Source organism: Hydra vulgaris, chromosome 04 (assembly GCF_038396675.1).
Source record: "Hydra vulgaris chromosome 04, alternate assembly HydraT2T_AEP".
Classification (NCBI taxonomy): Eukaryota; Metazoa; Cnidaria; class Hydrozoa; order Anthoathecata; family Hydridae; genus Hydra; species Hydra vulgaris.
The window spans coordinates 39,565,001-39,592,452 of NC_088923.1; the positions used below are offsets into that span (position 1 = coordinate 39,565,001).

Below are 27,452 nucleotides of genomic sequence, written 5' to 3' on the forward strand. Positions count from 1 at the left end.
TATATATATATATATATATATATATATATATATATATATATATATATATATATTAAATATGTATATATATATATATATTAAATATATATATTAGATATATATTAAATGTGTATATATATTAAATATATATATATATTAAATATGTATATATATATATATATATTAAATATATATATTAGATATATATATATATATATTAAATATATATATATATTGTATATATATATATATATATATATTAAATGTATATATATATTAAATATATATGTTCTTAAAAACAAAGCAATAATAAATAATATATATATATATACATATGTATATATATATATATATATATATATATATTATATATATATATATATATATATATATATATATATATATATATATATATATATATATATATTATAATTTAGTAAAAACAAAATTTATATATAAACCTAATTTCTGTCTTTGATGACATTACTAATTTATACCATTTTCTGTTTACAAAATATTTATATAGGTTTGAAATAAACAAGATTGTATAGGTTTGAAATAAATGAGAGTAAAAACAGATTTCCAGTTTATTGTTTTTATCAACATGTTTAATGATAATTGAACAGGTTGATTGTCAAATACAACCATTGTCATTGAATCTGTTCCATGATAATGGTTGAATTCTTGCTGTTTTAAAACTTAACTATGGAACAGTTATTATACAAGCTATTGTAAAAATTATAGTTAAGTGGGGTTGTAGATTTGCATTAATGGACTTTGTTTTGATGGAACTTTTTTGAATACTGCTGCAAAAATTTGTGTGTGTATTTACTTTAAGTATAGAAAATAACTGATGATATTCAACATATTTTTAAAATGGTAGAAAAACTTTTTTGTCTCAGTAGCATTTTGAAATTTTAAATAATGAAGCTAATCAACCATTTTGAGGTCTTCTGGCCAAAGAAAGATTAGCAAGCTCTTTAAGTGATGGATCTTACACATTTTTGAGATGAATGAACAAATACATCAGATTCAAGTTATAAATCTGATGTATTTATGAAATAAGGCCTGAGTTCTTTATGTGATAATATCATGGATTTGAGATGAGACCTGATTTATTTGAGCAATAAATCTCGGTCATTCATGAGATGAGTAGTGATCTCTCTAATAGCTAAATCTTGTGGATAAGGCATGAGCTCTTTAAATAAAAAATAATTCAGACAATAAAAATAAATGTAAAAAAAATTTTGATGACTTGTGCTGTTTTGCATATTTAATGTAGGAATAAAAAATTTTGAAATGATAAACGTTTTAAATTTGCTTGACATGTATTTACATTCATGTTAGATTGTTTATGTTGCTCCAATGAAAGCATTAGCTTCTGAAATGACTGAAACATTTGGCAAACGGCTTCAACCATTGGGTATTGTAGTTCGTGAATTGACTGGTGACATGCAGTTAACAAAGAAAGAAATTCAAGAAACCCAGGTCATTTTTTTTTTCAGGTCACTAGTATTATATATATTTTTTGAGTTTTATTCCCAAATAATATTATTTTTAAAATTTAGACTTTGAATTTAAATTTCAAAAGATTTAAATAAAATTAAAATAAGATTGAAATTTAGATTTAATTTTTAAATTTATAATTTTATAAGTAAAGTTTAAATTATAAAACTTTCTTAAGTATTTGTATATAGAATATGAATATTATAATATATATATATATATATATATATATATATATATATATATATATATATATATATATATATATATATATATATATATATATATATATATATATATAATAGTTTTTTGTTCAAATACTAGAAGAAGTTTCTTATCTAGAATATTTTTTATTCAGATGTTAGTGACTACTCCAGAGAAGTGGGATGTTGTTACACGAAAAGGTTTTAGTGATGTTGCGTTATCTCAGATTGTTAGGCTTCTTATTATTGATGAAGTTCATTTACTTCATGATGATCGTGGTGCAGTTTTGGAAGCACTTGTTGCTAGGACACTAAGACAGGTATGTTCAATAGGGTACATCATAATTTTTATTTATGTTTTTTTTTTTAATTAAACATTTTTAAGCAACATTTACTTAAAAAAGAATGTTAAATTTTTTTGATTTGATTAAACTGAACATAAAAATTGGAATTTTTGTTGAAAGTAAATTAAAGCCATAAACTTAGCTATAGCTTTAAATTGTTTTTAAAGTCAGGAAATTTTTTTTTTTTTTTTAAACATCTTCGCTTCCAACAAGGCATTAAGCATCCACAAATTAAAGTTGGAAGTTACTGGAAGAGAAAAGATGAAGATTGTAGAGCAAGATAACGATTGACGGAAGACTTAAAGGATTGCAAATTATATAAATCAGGAAAGTAAGATGAAGGAAGCGAATTCCAAAGAGTTGATGTTCGAGGAAAAAAACTAAACAAATAAGCGTTTTTGGAGCAATTAGGAACAGTCACAGAAAAAGGATGAGGCTTAATTGAATGACAAGTAACACGAGAATGAATTTTAGTAGATGGCACAAGAGACACTAGCTCTTTAGAGCAGTGCCCATTAAAGTATTTGTAGAAAAGAGAAAGAGAAGCAACATTACGACGATGTGATAATGGTTGGAGGTTGGCTGCAAGAGCAGGTCCAACTATGTTTACAATGCATTTTTGCACCTTGTCTAAAAGAGGAAGGGCATTAGAAAATCTGCCCCAGATATGGCAACAGTATTCTATACAAGGCCAGATTTGAGATTTACAGAGATCCAAAGTAAGAAAGTGTTGAGCTCGATAAAGAGATGCAACCTTAGCAGATGCTAATTTTGCAACTGATTTGATATATGGTTTCCAAGAAAGATTGGAAGTAAGAGTTAATCCTTGAAGATGAAGAGTAGATGACTCATCGAGTACATCACCGTTTATAAATATAGGAAGATCTAAATTATTGCGATAACGATTGGCTGAAAAAAATTGAGTTTTATCTGTATTGAAGTTCACTAGCCACTGTGAGCCCCATGCTGTGGAAGAAGTGAGATCCTTTTCAAGCTCAAATGCCCCCTACAAGAAATCAGAGAGTGTTGGTTTCTTATCACGACAAGAGTAAATGGTAGTATAATCAGCAAACAATGCCACCTTAGATTTGAGAAAATCTGGAAGATCGTTAATGTAAATTAAAAAGAGTATAGGTCCAAGGATAGAACCTTGAGGAACCCCTGAAGTTACAGAATAAGAAGAAGAGTGCTATCCATCGAGGACAACTTTTATACTACAATTGGAAAGGAAGGATTCAATAATCTTAAAGGTGTTGCCAGATACCCATAAGAAGAAAGCTTATGGCGAAGACCAGCATGCCAAACTTTATCAAAAGCTTTTGAAATGTCAAGAGCGATGGCCTTAACCTCTCCACCTTTATCTGATGCATGATAAAACCTATCAGTTATTACTGTTAGCAAATCAGCTGTAGAACGAGAAGATCGAAATCCATATTGATGGTCAGAAAGTAAGTTATTAGATTCAAGATGAGAAATTAGGTGTTTGTTAATTAAAGATTCAGAAACCTTGCTTATGATAGGAAGAAAACTTATGAGACGGTAGTTAGACGAATCAGATCGCTCTCCAGAATTTTTGAAGATAGGGATAACAGATGCTGCTTTCCAGCAGGCTGGAAAACAAGACTCTGATAAGCACTTGTTGAATAGTTTTGAGAGTATAGATGACAGCTTCGGAGAACACTTCTGCAGACAATAACAGGTATGTTGTCCGGACCTCAAGCTGTAGAAGAGTCTAGGCAGGAAATCACTTTAGATACAGAAGCTGGAGTGATACGAATGTCAAGCAATGAATCAACCTGTTTGAAGGCTATATCAGGTAGAACGCAACTAGTCGAATCACGAGATAATATTGATGAAAAGTTTTTAGCAAACAATTCAGCTTTGTCTTTAGGTGAGGTGACAAAATCTGAACCATACAAGAGAGGTGGAATTAAAGATTTGCCCTTATTATTAATACTATTAAAGATTCTCCAGAAGTCACGAGAGCCTAATTTTTGAGATGAGATGCGAGATTTCAATTTTCAATTCAGATATCTGAAAAAAATCAGGGAATAATAATGGAGATTGGGTTAAATTTTGGAAAAATCAGGAAGAAATCAGGGAAAACGGCTCATTTTGATGGAAAATTATGAAAAATGGCGTTCTTATTTTTCCCAATTTTTCAACACCATTTCAAAGATGGCATGCACAGAATGCACAGAAACACAATCTGAGTTGTTACGGGTTGGTACACTGACACTGTGTGTCATAGATCAGAAATTTGTTCATGCACAGGTGTTTTATTCATCATGGATTCCTGAAGGTATGACGTCATTGTCTTACATTGTTGACCCTTACCCAGGGCATTTCCTGGTGAGGTCTCTTATCAGAGATCCTCCATGCATAGGCGTCTGATCAGAGGCCATTTACAAAGCCTCTTATTGGACGAGACTTGACACAGCAAGGACTTACAGTTCATACCAATCTATCTGTGTTTAGTCAACTTTTTTAAATCAACAAGCAATGTCAAATAAATAAAATACTGTAAATTTAATATGTATGAGAGTATAGTTTTCAGAAGCATCTTTATGCTTTAAAGTGCATTCACATTAAGTATTTAGATGAAAGATATAGTTCTTTGTCAACATAGTCCTGCTTTACTTTTCTGTTGTAAGTTTAAAATTCTTTAAAAAATATTAGTTCGTTTTAAATTGATATTTTTTCAAATGGTTTAAACCATGGTTAAAACCATTTGTTTTAAACTTACCAACTCAGATACAAAGCTAAACTTTCAATTTGTTCATCAATTAAGTTTCTCTAAAAGTATTACAATTTTTTCAGGAAAAAAAGTATGGCTTAAATGATTTAAATATTAATTCAATTTGTAAAAATAATGCAAAGTTAGTTTTATTAAATATTGTATAATCAGCATTTACTCTATTTTTAGAACAATGACATTCCAAACAAACCGTGAAAATTCTTTAAATTCTTTTCAAACTCAAGAAGTTATACACCCTGCAATATTAAACTAACAATTTTGCTTACTTAAGATTAAGCTGGAGGATTTATCCTAATCTTGAGTACAACAATTTGCTCTTTTTGTTGTGGTATGTGCACTTTGCTGTTAACCATGTCAAAAAGACACAATAAGAATAGACGGTCTATTCTTATTGTGATATAACTTGTGAAAAAATATTTTTTAAGCAGTCCTGGGTAAATTGCAATGTCATGAGAAAATTAATTTTTTTTTTCTCTAGAAAAAACTTAGCTTGCAATAATTGGTGTTTTCAATGATATAACATCAGATGCAATAAGTTTACACCATGATTTTAAACTTTTGCTTAACACATATAATCTACATAGTACTCTATAATTTCATTGCAAAAAGCTATTTTTTCATTGTAAACTTTGTGATTTTCATGTTAAAAGCTATAGCAGGGTTTCGTGATGTTCTTATTGTAAATCATTTAACATTAATTCAGTTAAATCAAGCAGTATAGTGAGTATAGAATCATCTTTTTTTTAATTTGCAATAAATTTTAATCCACAACTTACATCATGATTTATTACAAATGTTACTCTTGGTACTTTTGTTTTGTTGAAATGTTTTTGGTCAGAAGTAAGTTCATAAAAAACTTTAAATCCATTGTTATTTAAATGTCTTCAAGTTTGAGCAGGTGTTTTGAATTAATAATAGTATCAATATTATATATATTTAGTTATTTAATAATAAATATTAATATTATATATATTTATAATATATTATATATATTTAGTAGAAGTTAATATTATTCTTTAATCTTAACTGTAATTATTTGATGTTTGTTACATAAGAGAGATGTTCTTGTATTAATAAGATGTTCTTATATTCTGTAATAAATGTGGCACATCCGCTAAAAAATAAATAGTACAAGTTGGTTCACATGGATGTTTATTAAAACTGGAAATATTATAGTTTTTACGGAACACAGAAAATCATAGAACTTGAAACTCAAGTTCTAACCATGTGGCTTGGTTATATATAAAGAATAAAACCTATTTAGACGCCATATAAAAATTTGAAAGAAAAATGAAATTATTAGTTTTTTTTTAATGGTAACAATCCTAATATCACTGCTCCACAAGACAGAAAACATCAATTGGAATTAAACCCACTGCCTCACAACAATGCAACTCTTACCCTTTTTTTTTGAAACTATAAAAATACATCCACACTACTTGACAACAGACTAAATTTTGTAACCTGAATAAATCAGAGAGAAGCCTTAAAAACTTGGAATCAAATTTTTTTTTTTTCAATTTTGTTATTTTGGTGCCCCAAGAAGACCTAACAGTCTTGTTACAGAGCACTGCGGAAATGCATTTAAATAGGAAATTCACACCTCCTTCCTTACCGTAACGCAAAAATATGTCCAGAGTTCGTTTCGAACCTGGATCTCCTGCTTCTAAAGCAAGCGCTCTAACTACTGCGCCACAGCTGCTTGTGGTTAGAGCCTTATCACCATTAAAAAAATGATAAAAAAGGCAGTATCATTATTCTTTACAGGAATGACTATGAAATCGAAATTAAAGATTTGCTATTGGATGGCAAAATCTAACTCCCACTATCATAGTTTGCATACAAAAAACAACATGTCACTTATCGAATTTTTGCTGAGGAGGCATCCATAAAGTACATAGGTAGTAAAACTACTGATTTTTGATTAAACATCCCTACACATTTTATCACCAAGCCTATGTAACTCTTATCGTATTACTTCCAATATATATTAAAGACACCAACCAATTCCAATGCTTTATGTTTTATTCTCTATATTTATTATGTATGTTGTTTTTTTAATTTAGAAAAAAAATATAAGTTATATGTTACTTTTTTAGTGTTCTCAAAAAAGTGTTAAATAAGTTTTTTTATGCCGGGTCTGAGTAATAATGTGACCCGGCATTGACCCCTGGCTCTTGATTCCTTTTGATTGCTCCAACTGTTAATAAGTTTTGAGGACAAAATACTTTCAAATTTTATATACTATATTGCATAAATATATTTTTAAGGTTGAGTCCACGCAAAGTATGATACGCATTGTTGGATTATCTGCTACTTTGCCAAACTATACAGATGTTGCCAAGTTTTTGAATGTAAATCCTTTAAAGGGTTTATTTTATTTTGATGGTCGTTTTCGTCCAGTTCCTCTCCGACAAACATTCATAGGGATACATGCAACAGGTTTTTTACAGTTTACTAAAGATTTAAATGAAGTTTGCTACAAAAAGGTTCATGAAAATGTGCGCAATGGAAAGCAGGTAAGCTTTAAAAATAAAAAACGTAAAACAAAAAATCATTATTATTAAATCTGTTATAATAATTTTGTTCTCAAGGTCATGGTTTTTGTTCATGCAAGAAATGCTACCGTGAAGACTGCAATGACTTTGCGTGAAATGGCAAAAAATGAAGGTGAAATAGCAGATTTTGAACCAGATAAAAATGCTCAATATTCAATAATGGAAAAAAAAGTAAAAAATTTTGTTTTTAGTATATTTTTTCTTTTCAATTTTTGTTGCAAAAATAAATTTTAATTTTAAATTTGAATTTAAGGTTATGCGTTCTAGAAATAAGCAATTAAAAGAGATGTTTCCGGATGGCTTTGGCATCCACCATGCAGGGATGTTGCGGCAAGACAGAAATACAGTTGAAGAATTGTTTTCTAAAGGTTTTATCAAAGTGCTTGTATGTACTGCAACTTTAGCATGGGGAGTAAATCTTCCAGCTCATGCAGTTATAATAAAGGTAGTTTAATTTTTATATATATCTTTATAACATAGAATACATTTTAAAATTGTTTAAGTGTGTCTATATATATATATATATATATATATATATATATATATATATATATATATATATATATATATATATATATATATATATATATATATATATATGTATATATATATATTTATATATATATATATATGTATATATATATGTATATATATATGTATATATATATGTATATATATATGTATATATATATATATATATATATATATATATATATATATATATATATATATATATATATATATATAGACACACTTAAACAATTTTAAAATGTATTCTACAAAACAGAGTGCTCAATGTTCTTAAAAGAACAGAACAATTATAAATTAGCAGAAAATCACTTAACTTTTTAACTTTAAAAAAAAAAAATTTTTTAAGTGATTTCTTACTAATTTTTATATATATATATATATATATATATATATATATATATATATATTTATATATTTATATATTTATATATTTATATATTTATATATATATATATATATATATTTATATATATATATATATATATATATATATATATATATATATATATATATATATATATATATATATATATATATATATATATATATATATATATATATATATATATATATATATATATACACACACATTCATATACACATATAAAAAAATTATTTTATATATAATAAAATAAATATTAAGGGAACTGAAATTTATGACGCACAAAAAGGTTCTTTTGTGGATATTGGTATCCTTGATGTTTTACAAATATTTGGAAGAGCTGGTCGTCCTCAATATGATAGCAGTGGGCATGGAATTATCATTTCGAAATATGATAAGCTTTCACATTATTTGCAGTTGCTTACACAACAAACACCAATAGAAAGTCAATTTGTAAATAGTCTTACTGACAATTTAAATGCTGAGGTATCTTTTTATATATTTATATATATCATATACTTTTTATTACATATATGTATATGTATATATATATATATATACATATTTATATATATATATATATACATATATCTATATATATAATTAGCTAAGCAATTTAATGTCGTACTGAAATAGGGAGCTATGAAGGCTTCAATACATACATTGACTGCCTACCTGGGGAGAACATGCAAGGGAGTGTAACTACATCAACTAAGGGTTTGGTTTGGGGCAACAATCTTTTTTTGTTGTTGTTCTTTTTATTGTTGTTCTTTGCTTTTTTTTTTTTTTTTTCTCTGAAAAAACTATTTGGAACAAAGCAGTAAAAAAAAAGCTTATGTTTACCTAAATATGCTAAGTAGAGGACTCAGTAAGAATGTTGGCATTCATCAATATAGGCATATAAACTATTTTAACAATTATTATTTAGTTATTATTTTAACAGTTATTAGTTAGTCTTATTACAATATTTATTAATATTTATCTGCTGATTTTCATATTATTACTAATACCAAGGAATTTTTCTTTATTATTTTACATTCATTACTCAGCTTTGTTTTAATTTTTATATGCACAATTTTTGTCTTTTATTATTATTCATAGAATTTCTTATCTACATGTTTACATTTATGCGGGTTACATTTTAAATATTTTTTGTGCGATATTTTTTTTTTTTTGCTATCATAGACTATCTAATTATTGTAATGATTTTGGGTTATGCGGGTTGCTCATTTTCTTACACTTTTGATTGGTTAACATATTTCGAATGAGGTATCAATGACAGTGTTTGAGTTTATTGAAGGCTATTGTTGTTTTGTTCATTTTTAAAAAAATTTAATGAGGTATACTGCTTTCTGATTGTCTTGGGTTTATTTATGCTAAAAATACCTATTTGGTTTTATAGGTCTTAAAATAAATTTATTGGTATTTTTGTGTGTCTATTAGAATTTTAATTTGTGTTTTCATGTTTTCTTTTGGTGGAATTTTAAGTGATTTATTTAGTTATTTTTATTTTTATTTGTTTAGTAGGTCTGCACTTTTTATATCATATCATCAAAAAAATATTGTTTTACAAATTTGGGTCTGGTTGGGTTTTGGCTATTTGTAGCGAGTCCTTCCTTACTGCAGTATGGAATAGGCATAAGTCGCAGGGTAAAGTATAAATGGCGATGATGTTTGTATGGCGGGATAAACTAGTTATAAGTGCTGATCCTCATCGAAATGCCAGTAATAATAGATGCGACTCTGAGGAGATGTTTATTATCACTATACAAATTACGTTTATCACTATACAAATTACGTTTTACACATCAGCATTAATGTTTTTTTTTCCATTCTGAGGCCTTACATTGTCATACGCATATTTTTGTTAAATGCAATTTTTTGTTTTGTTAGTTTTTGTTTGGTGATATATTTTTTGTACATCTTCGTTCATATTAGTGTTTATAAAACAATTGATTGTTTATTATTATTGTTAGTACTGTTTCGGTGCATTGTCTGTCTTATTCATTTTTAAATATTACTCTATTAATCTTTATTTTTGTCTTGACAACTGTCAAAATATGTCTTGTTCGAAAAATAATTCTTCTTTATTCTAATGTACTTCATTTCTTCCCTCAGGCATTCACTGTATCTATTATAAAATCAAAAAAATAAATGTTTTTTTAATTTTTAAGGTTTCACTTGGAACTGTGACAACAGTAGATGAAGCAGTTAAATGGCTAAGCTATACTTATATGTATGTTCGCATGCGTATCAATCCTCTAGTTTATGGTATAAATTATAGAGAAAAAGAAGTATGTGCTATCTTAAATGTTTTATTTTTTTAAAGCTAATCAACTTTTTTTTAATTGGTATGTGTTGTTTTTTTTAGGAAGATCCTTTGCTCGAAAAACATCGTCTTGATCTTATAAAAATAAGCGCACGAAAACTTGATAAAGCAAAAATGATTAGATTTGATGAGCGCACTAATTTTTTATACCCAACAAACCTTGGACGAACTGCCAGTAATTACTATATTGATTTCCCCACTATTGAGGTATAATTTGATTGTATTTTGTAATATCTGTAACTTTCTTGTTTTGTTTTTCTATTTTGTTTTATATAAGTTATCGTATTTTATTATAAGTTATGACTTGAACTTTAAAAATTTAAGTTTAAAAATTATTTATTTAATTTTCTATAAATGATCTGTTAAATGATCTTAACATAATCTAAAATATATTCAAATGGATAAAATAATATAAAATAAAAATAAAAAAACAAATGACTGTTAACAAAGAAAAAAATATGTATTTATATATATGTAAGCATATTTATTATAAACTATAAAAACAATTATGGTACTGCAAAAGATATGGTGATTTACTTTTAACTCATAGGCACTTTTTGTTTAGATTTTTTTGTTTTTTCTGTAACCTTTTTAAGAATAATTGAGAATAATTTTATTAAAAAATAAATGTGTTTAGGTAATTAATGAGTTGTTCAAACCTGTTATGGATGTTGGAGAAATATTTTCTGTTGTTTCCAAAGCTCATGAGTTTAATCAAATCAAAGTAAAAAAAATATAATTTTTTCTTTGTTTAATTGTTTTTTAATTTAAATTTTGAAATAATTAAATATAAATAATCCAAAAATTGTTTAGGTTCGTGAAGATGAAGTTATAGAATTAGAGGAACATTTAAATGAATCTTGTGTCACTCCAGTCAAAGGTGGCACAGATACAGAGTATGGAAAAGTAAATATATTATTGCAGACTTATGTATCTAAGGCGCAGCTAGAAAGTTTTTCATTAATATCTGATATGTCTTATGTTGCTCAGGTATGTTTTATTTATAGATAAAGAAACCTTTTAACTTTTTATATTTTAAACCAGAAAACCAACTCAAACAAGAAATGTTGGTCCACTGGTAAAAGTTAAACTATATATATATATATATATATATATATATATATATATATATATATATATATATATATATATATTATATATATATATATATATATATATATATATATATATATATATATATATATATATATATATATATATATATATATATATATATATAGCTGCTGGCTAATCTTGAATAAAGTTTCAGACACTTAAGTAAAAAACCATTAAAATAATAAATGAAATTAAATAAATTCAATGGTTTTTTAAAAAACACATTAACCGTGGTTTTAAAAATACTTACAATATTTAGACTTCACACTTCCATTGCTTGTTATTTCTTAATTTAACTCTTCTACAGTTGGTGGTCCAGACAACTTTCCTGTAATAGTCTTACAAAAGTGTTCTGCAGAACTCTCTTCAATGCTCTCCAAGCTGTTTAACAAGTGTTTGACTGAATATTGTTTTTCTGCTTGATGGGAAATGCCATCTGCAGTTCCATTTAAAAAAAACCAAACACTCAACAACCCAACAACAACCAAACAATCCAATAAACACTCTGACCTCTCTAACTATCATCTTATCAGACTTTTCTCTATCATTAGCAAAGCCTTTGAATTTTTAATCAACAAATTTCTCATTTTTTAACTTTTTTGACTAATTTCTCATTTTGAGTCTAATCTTAAAAGATTCAATTGTGCATTAGATGGAGGTGGCAAGGCAAGTGTTATTGCTCTTGACATATCAAAAGCTTTTGATAAAGTTTGGCGTGCTGGTCTTCTTAAAGTTATTATGTATGGTGTATCAGGGAAAGTTTTACATTTTGATATTATTAAATTGTTTCTTTCTAACTGCAGTATTAAAGTCATCTATAAAAGCCAACACCCTTCTTTATTTCCACTAACTTCTGGAATACTGCGAGGTTCTATCCTTGGTCCTCTTTTATTTCTTTCTACATTAATCATCTTCCCGAAATCTAAAGTGGCTCTATTTGCTGACAACTCAACTTTGTACTCTTGTCTTGAAAAAAAGTCTTCTCTTTTTGATTGCTTAGAGCAGGTAGCTAATCTTGAATCTGATCTCTTTTATGCAGCAGCTTTAAGGGTTTGTTTTAGCTTTTTTTTGCAGTGGTTTGTATATTTTAACTTCAACAAAACTTAGTTATTTAATGCAAATAACTGTCACATTATATTGGCATTCCTTTATTGGTTATTGGCTACCTTCTCACTGAGTCTCTACTTTATGTCTTTTTAAATTATGAAAACCATATATACAATCGATTACAAGGTTGTTGCATCAATACAAATCAATGGTAAAGTTACTACTAAGTTTGCTCCTCTTTATTGTGCTTACCATTTTCTTGTTCCTGATTTCTTTTATCTATCTCTACAAATTTCTTATTTGTCCCTGTATAGAATACTGTTTATAAGTGAGCATAAGTCATACTGGGCTATATAAGTGAGAGAGAGAAAGCCTAAAATGTGCAATAAATTTTTTTTTTGTTACATAATCTTTTGTTATATAACACAGGCCAACAGAAAAAAATTTTTTCTGTTGGGCCGTAGCATTTTTTTTCTGTTGACCTATAGCATTTCTCATTTTGATTTCAAATATGCAACTCACTTTTCACCATCATGTCAAGTTGTACAAATATTTGGTTTCAAATCTTTAGCATTTGGGGTAAAATCTCTAGTATGCCAACCTGGGTCTCAAAAAAAGTGTATTCACAGATAATTTAAAAACAATATTCATTATATCATAAAATAAATACTTTTTATATTATTGCTGAGAAACATTTTGTTAAAATTGTTTTAAGAATCTAGCATTTTCTCACAAAATTTTTTTTTTTAATAAATTTCAAGTAAAAATATTTGTTTTCTAAAATCTTTATGAAAATCCCCTTCTTTTGAGACCCAGGTTGACATACTTTTAAATATTTTATTTTGACAATAATAGAGATTTTACCCCAAATGCTAAAGATTTGAAACCAAATATCTTTATAACTTAACCTGATCGTGAAAAATGAGTTGCATATTTAAAATCAAAATGAGAAATGCTATTGGAAAAGTATTTTGTATGCTTGCCATCAGAACAAAAAAAATTTTTGTTGGCATGTGTAATATTGACATATGCAAAGCATGTTATAAAAACTAAGTACTTGGTGCTGACTCCTTTTGATTTTAAAAAAGCTTTTTATGAGGAATAATAATTTAATATCTATACCTTGACACCATACTTCAACTTTTTTTTTAGTGAGCTTCTTTTCACTTATTAAATCAGCGCTATTTTTTGGGGATGTGTTGAACGTTAAAACTGAAAGTTTAGCTCTTTTCCCAAACATTCACTTTGGCAAAACATTGATTCTGAAATTTTGTAAAACATCATACATTTTTCTAAATAACTTTCAAATTTAATTCATTTATACCTGGTAGGCTGTAGCTGTGGTACAATAAGTTTAATGTATAGTTTAATAATAAAATTAGTTGAATTTTAAATATATCACCATTTACTAAACTGATAATAATTAAATACAACTAAGAAAATAATAAATAAAAAAGAAATTTTATTGAACTTAAATCTGTTTAAAGTCTGAGTAAAAAAAATAAATTTTGCTACAGAGAAAGTTTCTCCATTTATGTTTATGATTTATTTTATCTCTATATGCAACTCAATGATAACTTTTTATGGATTTCCATAATAACACTTCAATTTAATATGGCGTTATTATATAATCATACAATGTAATAGAAATAACAATAAACAAATCAATAGTTTTAATCTTTTACATAAGTAGATAATCATTTAAGAAAGAAATGAGATATCATAAACATAATTGAAATTCAATTATCACTTGTTGTTCTCAAGTTATAAACATTATTTTTTCACTACTTTCTGGTGGTAGTCTGTTTCTTTTAGGTTCGTAAATGTCTCCACCAGTATTGCTTTTAGAAGACTTTTTGAATGCATAGTTTTGCTTCTACAAGATTAAAACTCAATACGGAATTATAAAAAGTTTACCCAAAATGAAATAAGAACTTTTAAATATAAATTTCCAAAATATATTTTAAAACATAAAAAGATGTTGCATTATGTAACATATGTAACTTACATATTATGTTATTATATCTTTTACGTTAAATGTTATACATTTATTTTTGTTACCCAACTTTTATAATTTGCAGATTATAGCATATGCTATAAATATTAAAGTTTATAATAGTACTGCGTAAGTAAATATAGTAAATAAATACTCATTGAAAAATATCTATTCATTTTTTCTTATTAAAACTCCTTAACATTTATACTTCTTTACACCACACACAATTTTTAATTAACTAAAACAGCAGACATTTCAACATTTTTCCTAATATTTTAAACATAATTTATAGGCACTTCTGTTTTAAAAACAAGTTAGATGTTTTCGCTTGGAGTTCAATAGCTGGTGTTTTTATTTAAAATAAGAAATAGTTTAGTCGTCAAACCGTTTTATGTTCTGCAAAATATCACAGCCAAATGTTCGGATTTGGTGTTTGACTAAAAACTGGATTTAACACATCCGTGCCGTTTTTGCATTCTGCATAGATATTCAGTAGGGTTTGTGTCTGAAGAATTGTCAAGGCAATCAAGTTGTGGAATACCCTTACTGGCAATGAATGTTTTTATGGAATTTAAGTATGATGTCGAGTGCTATCTTGCATAAAATTTACTCTTTCACCATTAGGAAACCTTTCTTATAGTTGTGGAATCAGTGTAGTCTGTAAGACAGTCTTGTACTGATCTTGTTTTATAATTACCTTAAAAATCTAAAGCCAATACATACTTCTGCTCATTATGCATGATTATTATAGATGCTCTGTGCTTCATAGCAGTTACAGTACATTCCGGCTTGTGTTGTTCTTCTGCTCTGCATTGCACAAATCTGACTTTGTCTTCGAAATCTTGAAATTAGATTGATTGCTAAATACAACACGACAAAGAAATATTGATGTATAATACTTTTTCAAATTTTTCAAAGAAAATTTTTGAGTAAGATATCAATCAATGCAATACCATATTATGTTTATCAATGCCATACCATCTTGTAGACTAGCAATACTAAAATAATACTTGTGTAAGTGAGTAAAAAAATAGAAAGTTTACCTTATTCTAGACATCTTGAAAAAAATGCAAAGTGACACAAAACATTTTTTAGTTGTAAGCTTTGGCTTTGGTAGTTTATCCACTTTAATCCTAGCTCTCACTCTCTCTCTCATATATATATATATATATATATATATATATATATATATATATATATATATATATATATATATATATATATATATATATATATATATACATATATATATATATATATATATATATATATATATATATATATATATATATATATATATATATATACATATATTTATATATATATGTGTGTGTGTATATATATAAATATATGTATATATATACATATATTATGTATATATATATATTATATATATAAATATATGTATATATATATATGTATATGTATACATATATATATATATACATATATATACACATATATATATATTTATATATATTATATATATATATATCAACTATAAAAATGTATTTTATTTAATTATTTGTAATAATTCTTTTTTGAATAAACTTCAGATTTTTTTGTTTAGAATGCAACTCGGATAGTGAGAGCTCTATTTGAGATATCATTACAAAACAATTGGGCTATAATGGCAAAGCGTTTGCTGACACTTTCTAAAGTTGTTGAAAAACAACTATGGGAATGGGAGCATCCATTCAAACAATTAGAGGGGATTAAATTTGAGTTGCTTGTAAAATTAGAACAAAAAAAACTAACAGTAGATATGATGAGAGAAATGGATGCAAAGGAAATTGGTAATTTTTTTTTTATAATGCTATACATTTTAACATTCTAAGTTAAAAATTAAAAAAAAGTAATATTGGTATACAATACTTTATAATACTTTTTTATAATTTTTTTGTATTAAGCATAATTAAATTTAATTAGAAAATAATAGTTATAGAAAAAAAAAAGTTGTACATTCAATGTCAACTTTTTGTATTGTGGCAACCAGCATGATAACATAACATTTTATAATGCTACTTAAGGTGTAAATGCTAGACATTTACAACCTTTAACAAAAATAAGTTTGTTTACAAAATTTGTTGATGCCAATCAATGATAAGGACATAATAATTTAACCTAATTGAAGAAACTAAATTCAACATAATTATGATTTAATTATATTTTTATGATATAATTAATACCTAAATGATTTTTTCATAATATATGTATATGCGTGTTTGTTTAAATAATCTTAACTAGCTTCTCTCTCTATATATATATATATCTATATATATATGTGTGTGTGTGTGTGTGTGTGTGTGTGTGTGTGTGTGTGTGTGTGTGTGTGTGTGTGTGTGTGTGTGTGTGTATCGAGAACGTGTGGGGAATGCTATCAAGAAAAGTTTATGACGCTAAAGCAGCCGGACACCAATTTAAAACTGTTACTGAGTTGAAGTGTAAAATCCTTGAAGCATGGTCCGAGTTGGATCAAATTACACTTCAACGACTAGTGGAGTCAATGAAAAGCAGAATTTATGAGGTGATCCAGTGTAATGGAGGACATACGCATTACTAATTTCCATCTTTTAATGTCAAAAATATGACTGCGTCTATAGATATATTCCAATTAAAAAATGTGCTTTTGTATATCAAACATACTCTCATGTTAATAAAGACACATAGAAAATATTTTTTTGTGGTTTTTATTAGCCCACAACACAACAATTATTTTGATAATAACTTACTATGCATATCAGTTGACAATACATAGAAAAAAATTAAGATAAAGAGAAAAAAATTGATGCGTCTAAACGAATATGCCTCAGTGTAATTATTATTTTTGAAGTCTTTATATAATTTTGCTTCTTTTGAGAATTTTTTTTTATCAATATTAGGGACACATTAAATGTTCAAGGGACACATTAAATGTCTTGAGGCACCACTAAAATACTTTTCATTTCAAAAACTTGGAATGAAAAGTATTTTTGTTTCAAAAAAAGAAAAAATCCAGTGTTGTTTTTTCTTACTGAACACATTAAGGTGCAAGCTGCAAATATGTTTTTTTTTTAACCACAAACAATAAGTTTAAGATCTTTACTATAGGAATATTTATATATATATATATATATATATATATATATATATATATATATATATATATATATATATATATATATATATATATATATATACATATATATATATATATGAATATGAGCCCTCGGAAATAGGAAAAATGAGGTCAGCAATAAGTAGGCAACCTTAAACTGTTAGAAGTTGGCACCAGGTCGGCAAAAAAAATTTGACACACCGTATAACATAGAAACGAAGTCTGCAAATTTTTGCCAACCTCAGACACTTTGAGGTCGGCAGTTATTTTAGTCAGCAATTTGCTGACTGAAATAACTGCCGACCCTAGTTTCCATGGCTGTATATATATATCAAGGGTTAAATTAAGCAATCGCGATTTGCGATATTTAAAAAAATATCTGGTCTTCGAAAAAATAGCTTATGCAAAACCATGTACTTTGTTTTCAAGGGGCAAATTAACTTGTTAGCAAAAAAGTTATAAAAAACAAAACAATAAATTTACGACTACAAAAGTAATAACATTCTAGTCACTAACTACATTATAAAAGTAATAACACGATAATAGTGTTATGACTTTTATAACGCACTTATAACTTTTATAATTTACTCTTTGTTCCAAAAAAATAAGTAATTCCAAATTATAATTTAAAAAATTCCTATATATATATATATATATATATATATGTGTGTGTGTGTGTGTGTGTGTGTGTGTGTGTGTGTGTGTGTGTGTGTGTGTGTGTGTGTGTGTGTGTGTGTGTGTGTGTGTGTGTGTGTATATATATACACAGTGGTTTTCATAAATTTAGATGCACTCATATTTGAGAATAGAAATTTTTAGTTTTTTAACAATAAAACTATAACGAAAAAAGGTTTCGGTTTAGTTTTTTTTTTTTTATTAAATAAATACATACAGAATACAAAATTAAAAAAAAAATTAAAAAAAATACAGATACTAAGTAATAATTAGGTACAACAACATGGTATTAAAAAAATAAGACAACAAAAATTATTCATAAATTTAGACGCACGATACATTAGGAGGCGTAATTTATGAACCAATCAATATTTTGTGTATCCGCCTTTTGCTTTAATACAACTAAGAACTCTTCTAGGCATAGACTCAACAAGTTTTTTCCACATTGCTTTTGGGACCCTATACCAGGTCTCCTTAAAGACGTCCTTCAGCTGGCCAAGTGTGGAAATTTGAATCTTTGCCAATACACGGTCAATCCAAACCCAAATGTTTTCAATCGGGTTCAAATCAGGTGAGTATGGAGGCCACGGTATTGTCTTGATATTATTATCGTTGAACCATTCCTTTGTATAGTATGCAGTATGTGTAGTAGCGCCATCTTGTTGAAGTTTCCATGGTTTATCATTGAGCATAAGCAGGTCAATTGATGGAATTAGGTTGTTTTCCAGTACTTCTACGTATATTCTGGAGTTGATTCTCTCGGTGTATGTTTGGCACATACCAACACCTTTGTAATTGAAGCATAAGAACCAGATTCCTATCGAGCCACCTCCACTTTGTACAGTCGGTCTAATGTACCTGGCGTAATACTTTTCGTGAGCCATTCTTTTGACTGTTATGTTAGATTTGCGATTGATAAGCTCAAAGTTACTCTCATCACACCACATAATGTTTTTCCATTGTTCTATTGTCCAATACCTTCTTTCACGACACCATTTAAGTCTCCTTTGTTTATCATATGGACACAGGAGCGGTTTCTTCAAAGCAGAGTAGACTCCAATCATGTATTTCATAAGTATTTGGCGGACTGTGCTTTGAGAAATAGATGTATTTCGCGTTGTATTGAATTCTGTGGTCAATTCTTTGTAACTAAATCTTGGATTAGCTCTGACAGCTCTAAAAAGGGCATTATCGTCTTTTCTGGTCGTTGATAAGGGTCTACCTGGCCTCGTTTTCTCGCTGGCACCACCAGTGTGAAGAAAGTTTTGTTTCATTGTCCAAAGGCATTTCTCAGAAACTCCAATTAACCTGACGATTTCTCTATTACTTTTGGTTCCTTCTTCGATGTGAGCAATAATTTGCCATCTTTCACCTTGAGTGATACATCTTTTGCCCATTTTTTTGCGTCTTTTTAGTGCAAAACTAACTTAACTTTTGTTTATTTATTAAATAATGATTAACTAATTCCAGGTAAGTCATATTTATATAAGGTTTTTTGACAAAATCAATTAATTTATGCCTATTAATGAGAAATAAGGGGAAAAAACTACTAATGAACTATCAATTGACAAGATATAAAACTTTTTTGATTGTGCGTCTAAATCTATGAATAAAATAATATCAAGCTTATCAATTAACTTTTTTGTGTTAATTGGTATAGAATGAGTAATAAACATTCTGTAAAAAAAATTAAGGTACTCTATAATAGAGTTTCACTTCCTCTATTGAATTATAATAAATAATGCTAGTTTAGCTTATAATGAATGTATAAAATCACGCTTATTCAAGAGTTTGGGAGAGAGAAAATGATAATTTATTAAATTGATTTTTTGTAATATATTTTAAATAAAAATTTTTAGTTAAAGATAAAACTTTTTTAATTTAACAGTAAAGTTCTGTTTTCCTTCAATCAGCAAAGCACTGATATAAAATATAAGCATTACGTCACTTGCTTTAACATAGAATGCATTTTTTTGTTTTGCATGAGCATAGTGAATCAACATTTGATGTCGTTACAGTTAATATCTATTATGGTATGTTAACTATTTTAACACATGGAAACCTAATTTGAATAGAAGCATGATTAAATGAAATGCAAATAGGAAATTACTAAACAAATACAATGAGAATAGAAAATTGTTATAAGAAAATTAAAACTTTCGAATATTTTAAATTTTTGCAAAAATTTTTGCAAAAATATAAATAAACTTTATTTGATTTGTTGTTTGAATTATTCCACACATCATTTATAATAAAAATAAATATTCCACACATCATTTGTAATAAAAACAAATATTCGGCACATCGTTTATAATAAAAATAAATATTTATTATAGAAAATTAAATTTTATAAGATTAGTATTTAGATTTTTATTAAGTATCATTGATCTTACATTAAGTAACAATGAAATAGACATGACTGATGAATTAGCAACATTTAACTTCTAAAATGAAAATGAGCACAGACCATTGACAACAGTTGTGTTGAAAATCAGTTATTAAAATTATAATAGTTTTGAAAAAGAATTTTAAATAGTTTAACCTCTTTTTGCATAACTTTTTTTTTCAAAAAGCTGCAAACAATTTACAAGAATTTGGGAAGTATAAAAAGCTTTATTGTTAATGTTGTGTTATGTGTGCGCTGTTGTAGATACTACTTCAAAACATTTGTCAATGAAAGAACTTTTTATAACAAATAGAAAACTTTTTATGAGCACAGCCTTTATTAATTTTTAAATCTCATGATCACTCTTGCTAATATTATCTCAAATGTGCATAATCATGCTCAATAACAATTTTACAAGCACAAAATAACACGCTGAGCGATTTTCTTTATCGCTCTATATATAAGCCCTGATATATATATATATATATATATATATATAGATATATATATATATATATATATATATATATATATATATATATATATATATATATTTATATATATATATATATATGTATATATATATATATATTTTCTTTATCGCTCTATATATAAGCCCTGATATATATATATATATATATATATATAGATATATATATATATATATATATATATATATATATATATATATATATATATATGTATGTATATATATGTATATATATGTATATATATGTATATGTATACATATATATACATATATATATATATATATATATATATATATATATATATATATATATATATATATATATGTATATGTATCAGTGCTTCGGGGTATCAGGGCAGAATTAATTGATTGCAAATTGTGATATCTGAAAAAAGCTTCAGGTTTTTAAATTTTTATCTTTTTAAAGCCATAAAACTTTGATCACTAAACTAACTAGCTGTTTTTTAATAAAAAAACATTTAAATTGATCTTGAATTATGATATAAAATCTTATTGTAAAAGCATATTATTACTATTATTTTTATTATCTTGTAAGTGTGTATATATATATATATATATATATATATATATATATATATATATATATATATATATATATATATATATATATATATATATATATATATATATATACATATATATATGTAAATTATGTTAGTGTATTTTACAAATAGAGTGCTCAATGTTCTTAAAGAACAGAGCAATAATTAATTAGTAAAAAACACTTATCTAACTTTTATCTTCGACTTGAAGTTTCACCATTGCTGGATCATCAGGAAGAGTTACTAAATCTCAAAAAAAATTCAATTTATAGAAAAAAATATTTTACAGGAAGTTATAAATTATTATAAAAATTTTTTAATTACTATATTTTTTTGTTAACTGGAAGTTATAGAAAGTAATTATGAAATAATTTTCTTTGGAATGGGGATTCTTTGGTCATTTGTTTTTTATAATTTTTTAAGAGGTATTTATTTTCGTGCCTACATTTAGAAATTAATTCAGATTTTTTATTTAATAAATTTTCTTGATTTAAATGAGTAATTATTTCAAATTTTTCTTGCAAACATAGCATACATTTTTTGGAAATGTTATTATTGGCAGGGGCAGATTTTAGAATAGACCATTGTAAATTAAAATTTTTATTTTTTTCTTTTAAATCCCAAATATATTTTGACAGCATAGTCTCTTTTGAATATTTTTTGTGTTTAAACGATTGTTTGTGGTTGGCATAACGTTTTTTTCAAAATCAGGGCCACAACTCGATAAAATTAGAAAAGATATTATTAAAGTTTTTAAAAATATTGGCTTCCTAATAATAATAATAGTGGCAATAACTCAAAATATTGAAAAAAGTGACTTATACCACTATGCATCTCATGGGCTCATATGTATATATGTATATATCTTATACTCCTGATTTAGGTGAGCAGTGTGATGTCATACTGTAATAGCCTGCTGCCGGGGGTTTCAGTACATACATAGACTGACAAATAGCCTGACTTGCAGCAGATTGCTGCTACATTGACTGAGGGTTTGGCATGGAGCAGCAATCTTTTCATACATTATTCTTTGTTTTTTTCTTTTTTAAAAAAAGCTGTATCGATTAAGATAAGCAAAAAAAGTAAGCAAATGCTTATATAAATATGCTATAGTAGATATATATATATTCCTATAGTAAAGGTACTTTAACTTACCGTTTGTGGTAAAAAAAAACAGGACTTAGCTACTCTATGACATCTAATTTAAGGTTAGATTATAGCAAAATGCATTAATTTAATTGAAGAAACTAATTAAATTTATTGCTTTTTTAAAAAATCACAAAAATGCAAATCTAAAGACTGGAGTTTATTTTAAAATATTCTAAATATTTTTTAAAACATACCGTATGTTTTTATTTTATTTTTTTAAAAATAAAAACATTCTGAATGTTTTTATTTTATTTTTAAAAAGATAAAAATATTCTGAATATTTTTTTATTTTTATTTTTTTACTGTAAAAGATGCACAGAGTGTTGCTACATCGACCAACTTATAGCCTACTGCTATAAGAAAGTGCTGCTACATTGATTGAGAGTTTGGTTGGGGCAGTAGGGTGTGTCGATTTTCACTTTTTTTTTGAAATTTGATGATGGCTAGTATTTTTTTTTCGTAAATCACTATGCAAAACATGAAAATAATTTTTTTTTGGAAAAATAATTTTTTAAGCTACTTTTTTTCACCCTTAAACTATTATTTTTTAAGACTTTTTTATTCAATAGAAAATCAGGTTTCACAACTATTGATGTTTTTATTCTTGAAACTGAAGTTTGCTGTAATCTCCGAAGAAGATTGCATTTATTTACCAAACCATGTAGTAAACTAAAATTTAACTTAGTGCATAAAATTGGCCATTTCAAAATTTAGTTTATTAAACAACATTAAATAACAAATATATTTTTGAAGTATACACTCTCCTTTTTGCAATGTTTATACTTTTTGGATTATATAGGAAGGATGATTTAAAGTTGTTTATTTTAACTTTTATATATATATATATATAAATATATATATATATATATATATATATATATATATATATATATATATATATATATATATATATATATATATATATATATATATATATATATATATATATATATATATATGTATATATATATATATGTATGTATGTATGTATTTACACACATTTGTAATACCATAAACTAAGTGTATATCAGTTCATTATTTTAATTAAATAGAGTTTATATATATATATATATATATATATATATATATATATATAAATATATATACACACATTTGTAATACCAAAAACTTAATGTATATATAAATTAAATGTATATCAGCTCATTATTTTAATTAGAAAGAATTTAGTTTTTAAAGCAAAAAGTAGAACATCAAGTTTTTTATACACACATATGTTTATATTTACTTCATAAAAAAACAAGTCCAAGAAATAGTTATCTAACTAAAGATGATTAAATAATAGTTTACAACTAATTTTTTTTAATGAGGTTTACCATGTCTTTCTTACTAGAATTATTGGACATTAATTCTCTGCTAGCAACTTGACCTTGTATGTAAGTATTTCTACTGGCCTGACCAAAGACAAGCACTTTCAGATGTCATTTTTACACATCTTTCAACAGATTGTGTATGGGAAGGCCACATTGTTACTTTCATTGGAGTGTTAATAAATTCTTTAACTGCTTCAGTTGATAAATGACATGTTAGAGGTGGTTCAGTAATATCACTCCAGTCTATAAGTTCAGACAAGCAGGTTGCTTCTATAATGATGGCAGGAGTCTTTCGAATCCTAAAAGATCTATCTCCAAATTGAAGTGCCTCATTCCCTGCTCCTCTTATTTTAACTATTTTATCAACTGCTTCTTTTTGCTCATCTTCAATTTGACTACAGAGCATACTTTGCAAAACTGATTCAGGGTGAGCATACCATGCTGATCGTTTGAAAGAGGGTAAAACAATGTCAATTACCTCCTGAGTTTGATTTTTTAGTAATTGTATATGTTTAAGTAAGTTTATTGGTCCTTCCACCCAGCACGAATTTACTTTAATGCTAAACCAGTTGGGAATATAGACACCTACTATGTACTCAACAATAATTTTCAACCTATTTAAAAGGTCACCTGTTTACCCATGTTTGGATACCAAGATTCTGCAAAACCTTAAAGCAGTAGTTAGCCATCTACTGTGACAAACAGGACCAATTTTTAGTAATGCAAGTCTCTTAGGCAGAACTCCAGTTTTAATTGGTCACAATTTGGTACGCATAGCTCTGATCAGTGCTTAGATCTTTGATAATGTCAGGACTAACGTAGATAAGTGGAGAGTTTTGACACACTTTTAAAAATTCTGGGTTAATTTCAAGGTTGGTAGCATCATTCAACATCTTACTTCCTTTAAGCCATTTAATTAAATGATCAGCAATTATCTCTGCAGGTTTTTTTAAATCTGACTCTTCAGGAACAAAATGGAATAGATAGTTTCCACCAGGTTCACTGCACACAGTATAATGTTCTTCTTTTATTAAACCTGGAAATTTTCTGCCTTTAACATCAAAGAAAATTCTACCATCAAAAAAAATACAACTCAAACCAATATTGTTAAGTTCATTTTGGAGTTTTAAGGTCAACTCTTTTCCAATTTTTTCTTGAGCTCGCTTAACTTTGTTGTGGTCAATAATTAAGCAAGTGTTTCCTTTAGTGATTTTAGCATCAATAAAGGCAGCAGTTGCTATTTCTGCAGTTTCTCTTAAACCTGTATGATGCCTTAAGCTCACTAATGCTATATTTTTTATATTCATTGTGTTATATAATACACTTTTTTCTTTCGCTTTTATTTTTGAAATATTAATTTATATTTTATCATTTGTATCTTCACAGACTTCGTCTGAGTCACTCTTGGGGAAAAAAAAATCATTTTCTTGATTAAGAATCTCCTGGTCTGTTTTTTATTTTTTTATTTGTGAAACCTGATTTTCTATTGACAATCGTTTATTTTTTTTATTTTGTTTTCAAGTTTCAATATGATCAATGCCAGCTATTTGAACGATAGCTTTGGTTCCAACTTTTTTTCTTTGATATCTAACTAAGTTCAACTCAAGAAGAGGAATTTTTTTTTCTTTTTTACAAGTACATACAATGTGAGCTTTTCTGTCACAGTTTTCTTCACAATTATTCTCTAAGCAAAAAAGTATTTTACAATTGCATGTAAACAAATCAAAAAGTTTATCAAGTTTTTCCATAAATCTATTTCGAATTGGTGAGGCTACATTGCCATTACTAACTTTAACAGCCAATAACCACAAATCTTTTACTTTACATTTGATTCTTCTATCCGAATTAATAACTGGATTTATAAATTGAGAATTAGCATTTTTCCAGTGTAACAAAATTCCTGGAATAATATCTTTTACAAGCTGATCTACAGTATAGTTTCTGTAATTTTTTTCATTAATCTCCCTTAAATATAGGCCATACTTGAGAATATCTCTGGAAGTTGGGAGTTCTGATGGAAGAAACTCTGAACTCTTTCCAATCAAATTACTAAGTTGACAAGCTGATTTACTTCTGGTTTTGGTGGTATATGACATTTGTATATAATTTTTTTTTCAAAAGATTCAAAAAATTGTTTATGCTCTAAAAAATATTTACTCAAATAAAATAATAAGATGGAGGCGTTTTACTAATACAGTAATACTTTTTAAAAACATTGAGCCATCTTTCTGTAAAATAAATTAATTTTATTTATATAACCTTATATAAACACACACACACACACACACACACACACACACACACACACACACACACACACACACACACACACAAGTTTTTGAAAGGTATTAAAATTTAATAACAAACAAAAAATCTACATACTATTTATAATGCTTTATAAATAAAATGTAAGACACACAGTTCATCATTCCTACATAATCTAAAAATAATATAAACATTGCGAAAAAGAGAGTGTGTATTTAAAATATAATTGTTGTTTACACGTTGTTTGTTAAACTAAATTTTGAAATGCAGGATTTTGCGAACAAAGTTAAATCTTAGTTTACTTCATGGTTTGGTAAATAAATGCGATCTTCTTCGGAGATTACACCAAACTTCAGTTTCAAGAATAAAAACGTCCAATAAAATTATAGTTTAAGGGTGAAAAAAAGTAGCTTAAAAGATTTTTTTTCCAAATAAAAATTTTTTTCATGTTTTGCATACTGATTTACAAAAAAAAAATACTAGCCATCATCAAATTTCAAAAAAAAGTGAAAATCGACACACCCTATTAGAGCAGTCTATCAAATAATTATACAAAAAATTTTTTTTAAAGAAAATTTTAAATTTTTTTGGGTTCATACATACATATATATATATATATATATATGTATGTATGTATGTATGTATGTATGTATGTATGTATGTATGTATGCATATATGTATATACATATATTTACACTTACTAATGCAGATTTAGAAAGCATTTTGTTACCAAAATATTATCTGAAT

General features: G+C 26.4%; 1 protein-coding gene across 1 annotated transcript in view; it reads left to right on the forward strand.

Annotated features, from left to right (window-relative positions):
* The window catches only part of LOC101239914 (activating signal cointegrator 1 complex subunit 3), an 88,113-nt gene that overhangs the window by 40,353 nt on the left and 20,308 nt on the right, over positions 1–27,452 (forward strand). The window contains exons 9-19 of the mRNA XM_065796322.1: positions 1,327–1,467; positions 1,844–2,008; positions 7,061–7,309; positions 7,385–7,519; positions 7,602–7,793; positions 8,523–8,747; positions 10,436–10,555; positions 10,633–10,797; positions 11,228–11,314; positions 11,404–11,580; positions 16,320–16,545. Of these exons, the coding sequence (XP_065652394.1) occupies positions 1,327–1,467; positions 1,844–2,008; positions 7,061–7,309; positions 7,385–7,519; positions 7,602–7,793; positions 8,523–8,747; positions 10,436–10,555; positions 10,633–10,797; positions 11,228–11,314; positions 11,404–11,580; positions 16,320–16,545 (1,882 nt within the window). The remainder of the gene's footprint in view (positions 1–1,326; positions 1,468–1,843; positions 2,009–7,060; positions 7,310–7,384; positions 7,520–7,601; positions 7,794–8,522; positions 8,748–10,435; positions 10,556–10,632; positions 10,798–11,227; positions 11,315–11,403; positions 11,581–16,319; positions 16,546–27,452) is intronic.